This window comes from Nicotiana tabacum, chromosome 6 (genome assembly GCF_000715075.1).
Source record: "Nicotiana tabacum cultivar K326 chromosome 6, ASM71507v2, whole genome shotgun sequence".
NCBI classification, from domain to species: domain Eukaryota; kingdom Viridiplantae; phylum Streptophyta; class Magnoliopsida; order Solanales; family Solanaceae; genus Nicotiana; species Nicotiana tabacum.
The window spans coordinates 28718696-28730664 of NC_134085.1; the positions used below are offsets into that span (position 1 = coordinate 28718696).

Here is an 11969-nt window from a genome sequence, read left to right on the forward strand (position 1 = left end):
CTTTACGATCTTAGTAAAATGTCCCCTTTTTACTTGAATACCATAGTTCTTCAATTTTTAAAGCTTGAAATTCTTATTTGGTGGTGGAAAATTGAAGTTACTAATCAATTATTGTTAAAAATAGTTTGAATATTGATAACTTGTGCTTAAGTTTATAGTTCAAATACAGATTTTAGTGATTTACTATAAAAATTCTCAAAACTCTATTGTCAGGCCTTAAAAGTATTGAAGAAGACAAATTTGGTCTTTTTGATTTGAAGTTATTTGACTAAATTGGTAATTTAGGATTATTTATATTGGTATTTGAATGCTTTGTTTCATATTTGAGATCATTTGGAACAGATTTGGGGTGTTTTGATCGAAATTAAGTAGCAAATTCGAAGAAAACTTTGTTAAAATAACCTAGAATTAGTGTGCTAATCTGGTAGACTTCAATAAAAAAACTTAAAAAATAGGTAGAGAAAATTAGCATCAACCCTACTAATCTAGTAGAGATTCCTGAAGAGCTGAAGTATGAATATTGGGTAGATTTTGATGAACAACTTAACAGATAGGTAAAGTAGTAATAGCATCAACTCTATCGGATTGGTAAAGAAATCCTGAAGAGCAAAAGTACGACAATCCGATAGATTTTTCAACAAATAATTTAATCCAGTAAAGAAACCCCTGAAGAGCTTGTGCGAATCTGGGGTCACTTTTTTAAATACCGCTAATTTTAGGAACATTTTGCTAATACCACCCCAAAAAAGTCCCTTTTGTATCCATCATCCCAAATATAGTCCAGAACAAGCAAAAGCCCACATTCCCTCTCCGGGTCCAAACCGATACAAACCCTAGCTGCAACAGACATTTATACATATAGTGTAGTGTTTCGTCAATTTCTTCCTTTCTCTTCACAGAAACACAGACAGAGCACTCCGCAGAGGAAAATGCCGGCCGGCCATGGATTAAGGTCTCGGACGAGGGATTCATTCTCTCGCGCCTTCAGAAAGAAGGGAGTAATCCCTCTTTCCACCTATCTCAGGATCTTCAAAGTCGGTGACTATGTTGATGTCAAAGTGAACGGCGCCGTTCACAAGGGCATGCCCCACAAGTTCTACCATGGCCGTACTGGACGCGTCTGGAACGTCACCAAGCGCGCTGTTGGTGTCGAAGTCAACAAACAGGTCATTCTTACATAATTGCTTTAAGCAAATTTTATATGCTGATGCCCTCCATATGTTTGTTTATTTGCTCTTTTTTCGGTCTTTGTTTTATTGTAAGATCTGGGTTCTTACTCATTTGGGAATTTTGAAAATGTTGTTTCTTTGTGTGTTGTTTATATGGATAATAAGAAGTTGTGAAGTTAATTTGATTTTCTTGGTTGGAAATATAGTTATATAGTATGTATTTTGATCCTCTTGAACCAGAGGAGCTAAATAGAGATTAACAATTTGTAGAGACCTTATCTCAAATAGTATCAGCTCAATGATAATAAATATTAATTGCTCATACTAACTGAGCTCCGACTGTATAGTTTCACGGCTACACACTACATAGCTAAGAAAAAAATACTGGATAGCTATTCAGAACAATCATAGTGATTCTGCTATTCCAGCTTAATCCTTCGGAATCTCCATTTCCCGTGAACAGTTTCTAGATAAAGGTCGTCTCCAAGGGAATTGTATCCACCAAAATGGAGAATGTGACATCCCGCCCCTTCACCTACTAACGCAATCATTTGTCTTTACAAAGATCCCAAGTCTTCTTCAACCCCTTTTATACGCAACCAAACACTAGAAAACATTTTCCTCCATAACATGACACTCTCTATTTTCATGTTATTCAGGTGATGATGCAAACTGAATACAACTATCTTTTCAATTCATCCACTGATATTTTTGCCAAAAAAGGACTAGTGAATGATAGATGTGTTTTATTCCTTTGGTTCACTGACTCTTTTGTGCTGCATTTAATGTGATTGCTTATTATGGACTTCAGGTTCGTAACAAAGTCCTCCGGAAGAGGATCCATGTGAGGATTGAGCATGTTCAGCTTTCCCGGTGCACCGAAGAAGTCAAGGAAAGAATCAAGAAGAACGATCAGCTAAAGGCCGAGGCTAAGGCGAGGGGTGAGGTCATCAGCACAAAGAGGCAACCTCAAGGACCCAAACCAGGGTTCATGGTTGAAGGTGCTACTTTGGAAACTGTTACTCCCATACCATATGACGTGGTCAACGATTTGAAGGGAGGCTATTGATTTTACTTTGTTTCTGAGCTTGTTTTTTTCTCCCTATGTGCTGTTATGAAGTTGAGACTACTAGTTCTTCTCGGCATCAGTTGCAAATTTGCATTTTAGTTCCAAATTTTGTTTACAATGTTAGTAGTTATGGTGGTGAAGAATATCTATTTACTGCCTAATTTTTTAAGTTGAGTTTGCCAATATTTTGTTGTTTCAGCATTAGAAACCACACGAGTACTTCATCTGCTAAGCACCACTTTGTCTACACTGAAAAATCATAAGAAGAAATTTACTGTCAGCTGATTAACAATTACGAGTATATTAGGTTAGTTGCTACAAGAAGTTAATATCAACTTTTGCTTCCTTGTTCCTTCCCCGATCTTATGAATTTAGGTTAGATTGGATGGTTCTTACTATCAAGACCCTATTAGCTAATATCAACTTCCAGAGACCCTCTTAACTTCTTTATTCGTTCTAGAGGGATAAACTTTTGGTCTCAGAAAGTGGAGTTGAAGTTTACTATAGTCAAAAGATGCTCAGAGTGGAAAGATTAACGATGCAGAATTTTTTTTATTTTTAATTTATTTATTTATTTTTGTAAAATGTTTAAAAGGTGGTATTTTCGCAAACGTAAAATCTAGTCGGTCCAATTAAGGGTCAATGTTCCATGGTTCTCTATTTTCTGTTTCTATTACATTTTAGTTGTCCAGCCTAAGAATATGGCTGGAAGGATTAGATAAAACAATCCCAGCATAAAATCCTGCTTAAGATAGTGCTATGGTGCTATGCTCGATTTAGAGAGATTCGAACAATAAGGGGTCGTTTGATTTGAATACAGGTTATGCTGGGATAAGTTATACTGTGATTAGTTATGCTGAGATTAGTTATCTTAATATTATTTTTTATCCACGGTTTGATATGTTATATTAAAGGCATGCATTGCATAATTTCTAAGAAGAAGGTATAAGTTATCCCGACACTAATTTTCCAACTCCCTACAAGGTATAAGTTATCCCGACACTAATTTTAATTTTAATTCCGGGATAACTTATCCCAGGTTTGCTAACCAAACAAAATATTAAGGTGGTATTAATTTTTTATCCCAACACTATTTTTACTTATCCCTCATACCAAACGACCCCTAAGATGTTTATTAGTAACACGATTATTAAAGTTATTTGTAGTGACAAAAGTGTTCTCAAAATAATTTAAGATATAATTCCTTCATAATTATGTTAGAAAATAATGTAAAGGATACTAGCGATGCTAATTCACAACTGTATATATGTGAATAAAATTCACAGAGTAAATATTGTGCCTTAGTTTCTAACACAAAATACTTTCAAGTGTGTAGTCACTACACAATTCAAAAGAATATACCTTGAGCAATGAAGCATAGAGTAATCAATATAAAAGCTTATACACTAATCTTCCTTCTCCTTACTCTAATGTTTATGCGTCCGACAGATATGGGGGCTTACAAGCTAAAAATTCTTGTACGTGTGAATGAACTCTCCAAGAGCCTTATTGATAGGGTGTACAGACCGAACCGGAATATCGCATCAAATCGAAAAGTCAAACCAAACCGATTAAAAATACGATTAGGTTTGGTTTGATTTGGTTTGATACTGAGTAAAAAAAATCGAATCAAACCAACATATAAATATATAATTTTTATATATACTTTAAGACTTTTTATAGAATTTTGTTTAAAAAAATGTCTAGAAATATTTGTGATTCTCTCATGGGATGTAACATTTAAATAAATATGAAGTGCTCTATTTTTATTATCTTTAAATAATGGGTTGTATGATCACATTCTTATCAAATATTAGTGAAATGTGTCAATCTCTGTATTCTTCCATATTGATATGTCAAGATATCTATTAAATTTTTACATCCTTTTCGAATTTGAAGTGGTATTTTGATAATTTAAAATTAAATAGAATATATCATTATATATGTATCATATTGATTTTTATGATTAATTATTAAATTCAGTTAACCTTGAAAGAGTACATCAACGAAAAATTATTGTCAGACGACTAAAAAAATAACTATCATATGTTACTAAGAAAATTATAGATCATATGTTTGTCATTTTTGTTAATTTTACTAAACATATATTTACTTATCAAAAATTTAACAAGGTAAGATTGAAATAATATTCATGCAAGAAAAAAATCCGGAAAACCCCAAAACCCAGAGGAGGCCCAACAAATTTTATGGCCTAAAGTCAAACTTTATGAGGGGCCTTAACTTTTTAATTTTTTTAATTATTTATTTGTAGTCTATTTTTTTAGCTTTTCTTAGACACATAGTTATTAATAATTTTCTTATAATCAGTAACTCCTAATAAGTATTTCTCAATTGACAATATAGCTAATCCATTTAACCTTTTTTGTGACATTGTTGTTCTTAGATAGATTTTATCAATTTTAATTTTGAAAACTTCTTTCCGCTGAAGCAACGATAACATGAGTTATGAACATTATTCCACAAGCAATTTAGACATTTGTAAAAGAATTAAATCTTTTTATTTGATTAAGTGTATTAATTAAGTTGTTATCTTCCAATTGTACAATTTTGTTAATACCTTATTTCAAAAAATAAATCTAAACCATCAATATCGAATTGATTATTATGCTTTAAGAAACATTCAAGACTGTAACAACCCGACCGGTCGTTTTAAGAATTAACGCCCTGATCACCTATTAACTGATTTCCCCGTATTTGTTTCTACTATTTTGATTTGCCGGGATGTTTGGTTTGAGATTCGGAGAGTTTTGGGACACTTAGTCCCTAAATGAGAGTTTAAGTTATAGAAATTGGATCGTAGTCGGAGCAGTGTGAAGACAGCCTCAGAATGGAATTCTGTTGGTTCTTTTATCTTCGTTGGGTGATTTCGGGCTTAGGGGCGTGTTCGGATTGTGTTTTGGAGGTCCGTAACTAATTTAAGCTTGAAATGCCGAAAGTTAAATTTTTGAAGTTTCCGGTTCGATAGTGAGATTTTGATATCGGGATCGGAATGAAATTCTGGAAGTTGGAGTAGCTCTGTAGTGTTGAATGTGACGTGTGTGCAAAATTTCAGGTCATTCAGACGAGGTTTGATAGACTTTTTGATCGAAAGCGTAATTTGAGAGTTTTTGGAATTCTTAGGCTTTAATCCGATGTTAAATTGGTGTTTTGATGTTGTTTTGAGCGTTCCGAAGATTGGAACAAGTTTGAATGATGTTTTAGGATTGGTTGGCATGTTTGGTTGAGGTCCAGGGGGCCTCGGGTGTGTTTCGGATGCTCAACGGGTCATTTTGGGACTTGTTGGAATTGCAGAACTGCTGGTATCTGGTTTCCTTAATCGCATTCGCGCCCTTCCCTCCGTGTTCGCGTAGCGTAATTTCGGAGGATGATTTAATTTTTCTTCGCGCTCTCATGTTTTCGCTCACGATCGCGGAAGTCTGCCCCCTCCTCCTTCGCGTTCGCATCCCTCTATTCGCGTAGTAGAACTAGGAGCGGGGGGTACTATGACCATTTCCTCTACGCGTTCGCATTGTCCTGTCCGCGAACGCGTAAGCCTGCCTTTCCCTCTTCCGCGTTCGCGTGCTTCATCATCCGTTCGCATAGCCCAGTTCAGGAGACATCAGATTTTCCTCTTCGCAATCGCAGCTTATTTTACGCGATCGCGATATACAACCACCTGGGCAGTATTAAACATTTCAAAAACGAGGGTTTAGCCATTTTTATCAAAACTTAAGCTTGGGGGCTCGGATTTGAGCGAGGTTTTGAGGGATTTTCAGAGATATCGATTGGGTAACAATTCTTAACTCCTTTTTGCTTGTAACCCATTAATCTAAACATGAATTCATCATTTAATTTCTGAATTTGTATGAAAATTGGGGGAAAGTTCTTAGACCAAAAATTCAAGTTTTGATTGGGGAATTGACATTGGATTTGGATAATTTTGGCATGATTGGACTCGTGAGAGTACAAAGATTCTGAAAATATAAATTTTACCCGATTCTGAGACGTGGGTCTGAGGGGCGTTTTGGTTATTTTACCTAATTTCGCGTATTAGTTTAGAATTTATTTGTAGAATCAGTTACTTGAAGTGTTATTTACATTATTCATTTGAATTGAATAGATTTGGGTCATTTGGAGTCGAGTACTTGTGGCAAGAACGTGGTTTCGGGTTGATTTTGAGTCAGTTCGAGGTAAGTGGCTTGCCTAACCTTGTGTGGGGGAAACTCCCCTTAGGATTTGGTATTATTGATATTTGAAATGCATTGTATGTGAGGTGACGAGTGCGTACTTGTGCTAATTGTTGAAAATTCAGTTTTCTTTAAGTAATTTTAATTGTGTTTCTTTTGCTATGACAAGAGGGGTTGCTCTGATAGTAAGCAACCCCCACTTCCAACCGAGAGGTTGTTGAGTTCGAGTCTCCTCAAGAGCAAGGTGGGAAGTTCTTGGAAGGAAGGATGTCGGGGGTCTATTTGGAAACAGTCTCTCTACCCTAGGGTAGGGTTAAGGTCTGCGTACACACTACCCTCCCCAGACCCCACTAAGTGGGATTATACTGGGTTGTTGTTGTTGTTGTTGTTCTTTTGCTGTTTATACTACTTGTAATTTAAGCATGTTGTTAGCTTAGGGAAGCATGTCTAATTGACTTAATTGTTTTACTTGCTCAACTGCCCTATTTGGAGTATGTGCAATATGCTAGGCTAGAAGTACCTGTTTTTCCTTAGTATGGGATTTGAATTGAACTGTGTATTCTTCGTGTTGTTGTTGTGTGTTTACTTTGGGACTACGGGACGGTATCCCCTTAGATCCCCCTGCACATTTACTTTGGGACTACGGGTCGGTATCCCGGTAGATCCCCTTGTATTTTTACTTTGGGACTACGGATTTGTATTCCGGTAGATCCTCCTACACATTTACTTTGGAACTACGGGACTGCACCTGGTAGATTCCCCCTGTACTGGATATTTACATTTGGGACTACGGATCGGATTTCTGGTAGATCCTCGCACATTGTGAGTTGGACTACGGGATTGCACCCGGGAGATCCACTGGATATTTATATTTAGGGACTACAGGACGATATCCTGGGAGATACCCGGTTGTTATCTCCGTGTTGAGCTGTACTTCTTTCCGTGATTATTTTGTCTCTGTTATAATTGTTGTTGTTCTTTCTATTCTATGTTATTTCCTTAATGTTGCACTTAATAATACTGTCTTACTCTATACTGTTAAGTCTTATATTTTATTTAACCTTAGTAGGGCCCTGACCTTCTTCGTCACTACTCGACCGAGGTTAGGTTTGGCACTTACTGAGTACCGTTGTGGTGTACTCATGCCCTTTCTGTGCATGTTTTTCATGTGCAGATCCAGGTACTTACACTCAGGCTTATCATCCTTGAGGCGAGGCGCTTCTGTAGAGACTTCGAGGTATATCTGTTGCGTTTGCAGATCGAGGAGTCCCTTTCTATCTTTCTGTAATAGTATAGCCCTTCAGTATCTTCCCTTTTTGTTAAACATTTCTAGAGTTAGAGCTTCTTATGTATCTCTTAGCTTGTGATTCATGGGGTTCCGGATTTTGGGAGTGTTAGGTTGAGATTTTGTACTGTTATGTGCCAGACGGCATCTTAAACACTATTTCATTTTGTTATTTCGGTTTTATATTATTTTCTTTTCGCAAATTGTTTCTTTTCCGCATTTGTTAGGCTTACCTAGTCGTAGAGACTAGGTGTCATCACGATAGTTCACGGAGGGCGAACTGGGGTCGTGAAAAGTTGGTATTAGAGCTCTAGGTTCATAGGAGTCATGAATCAATATCAAGTTTATTAGAGTCTCGTGGATCGGTACGGAGACGTCTGTACTTATCTACGAGAGGCTATGTAATTGTTAGGAAAATTCCACTTCATTTGACTTTTCTGTCATGTGAGATTCTTGACATCTCTAATTCTAAACCTCTATCTTCCATTCTCTCACAGATGGTGAGGCCACGTACTACCGGAGATGACCAGACACCCGCACGAGCTTCCACCGAGGAGCCACCAGTAGCTCCAACTGGAGCCTAGGCACCTGATACACCTACTACTACTACTCCAACACTTCAAGAGACCTTAGCACAATTCCTGAGCATGTTTGGTACATTGGTTCAGGCAGGGTTCATTTAGGTTGTACCAACTACTTCACAGATCGGGAGAGGGACCCAGACTTCCGCCGTCCCCACTCCAGAGCAGCGAGTTCACATTGGTCAGGTTCCAGGTGTCATAGCGACACAGCCTGTGGTCCTATTCCGGCGGGTGGAGAGGATCTCTCGCCGAATAGAGGACAGACAAGGTCAGGAGAGGGAGTATAGGGAAGTGAGGAGACCTCGTAGACCGGAGATACCCATTGGTCCTTATTTTGGAGGAAGAGTATGGCATGGTACAGGTTTTGTGGGTCAACCAGCTCAGTTTTCATCTCAGACTTCACATAGTGTTTCAGGTGTTTAGGGGTCTCAAAGTACATGTACCGCACAGTTTCCACTACCATGTCCTCCCAGAGCTTGTTTTGAGTGTGGTGATAAACTATGGTAAGGGATTGCCCCAGACTTAGGAGGGGTGCACCTCCATAGACTTCTCAGCCACAGCGTGCCCCGTAGAGTTCTTAGGCTATGATTGTAGCACCAGTTGCTACCCCACCTGCTCAGCCAGCTAGAGGTGGAGGTCGGGGAGGTAGAGGTCACCCTAGAGGGGAGGCCATGCCAGATACTATGTCCTTCCTACCCGTACCAAGGCTGTTGCCTACGATTCTGTCATCACAGTTATTGTCCTGGTTTGTCACAGAGATGCATAGGTTCTATTCGATCCACACTCCACTTATTCTTATGTGTCTTCCTATTTTGCTCCGCATTTGGGTGTACCTCGGGATTCTTTGAGTTCTCTTGTTTACGTTTCTACTCATGTGGGAGATTTTCTTGTTGTGGACCGCTTTTATCGGTCATGTTTGGTTGCTCTAAGTGGTTTTGAGATCAGATCCGATTTATTGTTGCTCAGTATGGTAGATTTTGATATTATCTTGGGCATGGACTGGTTGTCGCCCCATTATGCTATTCTTGATTGTCATGCCAAAACTGTGACGCTGGCTATGCCAGGTATACCCCGTGTTAAGTGGAGGGGTGCTTTAGATCACACTTCCAGTAGAGTTATTTCTTTCCTTAAGGCTCAGTGAATGGTTGAGAAGTGGTGTGACGCGTATCTAGCTTACGTGAGAGATGTTAGTGTTGATACCCCTATAGTTGATTCAGTCCCAGTAGTACGGGATTTTCCTGATGTGTTTCCAGCTGATCTTCCGGGCATGCCGCCCGATAGAGATATTGATTTTGGCATTGATCTGTTGTCGGGCACTCAGCCCATTTCTATACCTCCGTATCGTATGGCCTCTCTTGAGTTGAAGGATCAGTTACAGGAATTGCTTGATAAGGGTTTCATTCGGCCCAGTGTATTACCTTGGGGTGCTCCTGTCTTGTTTATGAAGAAAAAGGATGGTTCTATATGTATGTGTATTGATTATCGCCAGTTGAACAAAGTTACAGTGAAGAACCGTTATCCTTTGCCTCAGATTGATGATCTGATTGACCGGCTTCAGGGCGCACGGGTGTTTTCTAAGATTGACTTGCGCTCAGGTTACCATAAGTTGAAGATTCGGGAGCCAGATATCCCGAAGACTGCTTTTAGGACTCGGTATAGTCATTACGAGTTCCTTGTTATGTCATTTGGGCTGACCAATGCCCCAACAACCTTCATGCATTTGATGCACAGTGTGTTCCGTCCGTATCTTGACTCGTTCGTCATTGTCTTTATTGATGATATTCTGGTGTATTCCCGGAGTCGGGAAGATCATGAGCAGCACCTGAGGACAGTGCTCCAGACTTTGAGGGAAAAATGGTAATATGCTAAGTTCTCAAAATGTGAATTTTGGTTGGATTCCGTGGCATTCTTGGGCCACGCGGTATCGAGTGAGGGTATTCAAGTGGATCTGAAGAAAGTAGAGGTAGTGCAGAGTTAGCCCAGACCATCCTCAGCTATAGAGATCCGCAGTTTTCTTGGCTTGGCAGGTTATTACCGACGTTTTTTGAGGGGTTTTCATCGATTGCAGCCCCTATGACCATATTGACCCAGAAGGGGTGCTCCGTTCCAGTGGATGGAAGAGTGTGAGGTGAGCTTTCATAAGCTCAAGACAACTTTGACTACAACCCCAGTTTTGATATTGCCTACAGGTTTGGGGTCTTATACCGTCTAATGTGATGCCTCGAGGATTGGACTTGGAGCGGTATTGATGCAGGACGGTAGGGTAATTGCCTACGCATCCAGGCAGTGGAAAGTACATGAGAAGAATTATCATATCCATGACCTTGAATTAACTGCAATTGTTCACTCCTTGAAGATTTGGCGTCATTACTTATACGGTGTGCCTTGTGAGATTTATACTGACCATCGGAGCTTGCAACACCTGTTCAAGCAAAAGGATCTTAATTTGCGCCAGAGGAGGTGGTTAGAGTTGCTGAAGGACTATGATATCACTATTTTTGTATCACCCGGGCAAGGCCAACGTGGTGGTCGATGCTTTGAGTCGCCGGGCAGATAGTTTGGGAAGTTTGGCTTATTTACCAGCATCGGAGAGGCCTATGGCGATGATTGTTCAGGCCTTAGCTAGCTAGTTTGTGGGATTAGATCTTTCGAAGCTCAGTCGGGTTCTAGCTTGCATGGTTTCTTAGTCTTCATTATTTGATCGTATCAGGGAGCGTCAATTTGATGATCCGCATTTGCTTGTCCTCAAGGACAAGGTGCAACACGGTGATGCCAGAGATGTGACAATTGGTGATGATGGGGTATTGAGGATGCAGGGTCGGATTTGTGTACCCAATGTTGATGGGCTTCGGGAGTTGATTCTAGAGGAGGCTCATAGTTCGCGGTATTCCATTCATTCGGGTGCCGCGAAGATGTACCATGATTTGAGGAAGCACTATTGGTGGAGGCAGATGAAGAAAGATATAGTTGGGTTTGTAGCTCGGTGCCTCAATTTTCAGCAGGTGAAGTATGAGCACCAGAGACCGGATAGGTTACTTCATCAGATAATGATTCCGGAGTGGAAGTGGGAGCGGATCACCATGGACTTTGTAGTTGGGATCCCACGGACTGTGAGGAAGTTCGATGCCATTTGGGTGATTGTGGATCGGCTGACCAAGCATTTCATTCATGTGTGTACTACATATTCTTCGGAGCATCTAGCGGAGATTTATATCCGGGAGATTGTTTGTCTGCATGGTATTCCAGTTTCCATCATTTCAGATAAAGGTACTTAGTTCACATCACGGTTCTAGAGGGCCATACATCATGAGTTGGGTACTCGGGTGGAGTTGAGCACAACATTTCACCCTCAGACGGACGGACAGTCCGAGCGCACTTTTTAGATTCTTGAGGATATGCTCTGTGCGTGTGTGATTGAGTTTGGAGGGTCTTGGGATCAGTTCTTTCTATTGGCGGATTTTGCCTACAACAACAGCTATCAGTCCAACATTCAGATGGCACCGTATGAGGCTTTATATGGTAGGTGGTGTAGATCCCCGGTGGGTTGGTTTGAGCCGGGTGAGGCTAGATTATTGGGCACAGACTTGGTTCAGGATGCTTTGGAGAAGGTTAAGGTGATCCAGGATAGACTCCGTACAGCCCAGTCCGAACAGAAGAGTTGCGTGAACCGGAAGGTTC

At 39.8% G+C, this 11969-nt stretch overlaps 1 protein-coding gene across 1 annotated transcript; it reads left to right on the top strand.

The window, feature by feature from the left end:
- Nucleotides 1-792: 792 nt before the first annotated feature.
- On the top strand, nt 793-2421 carry LOC107796277 (large ribosomal subunit protein eL21z/eL21y-like). Its single transcript, XM_016619033.2, has 2 exons — nt 793-1166; nt 1981-2421. The coding sequence occupies exons 1-2, from the start codon at nt 930-932 to the stop codon at nt 2236-2238; spliced, it is 495 nt and encodes a 164-aa protein (XP_016474519.1). The 5' UTR covers nt 793-929; the 3' UTR covers nt 2239-2421.
- The last annotated feature ends 9548 nt before the right edge of the window (nt 2422-11969 follow it).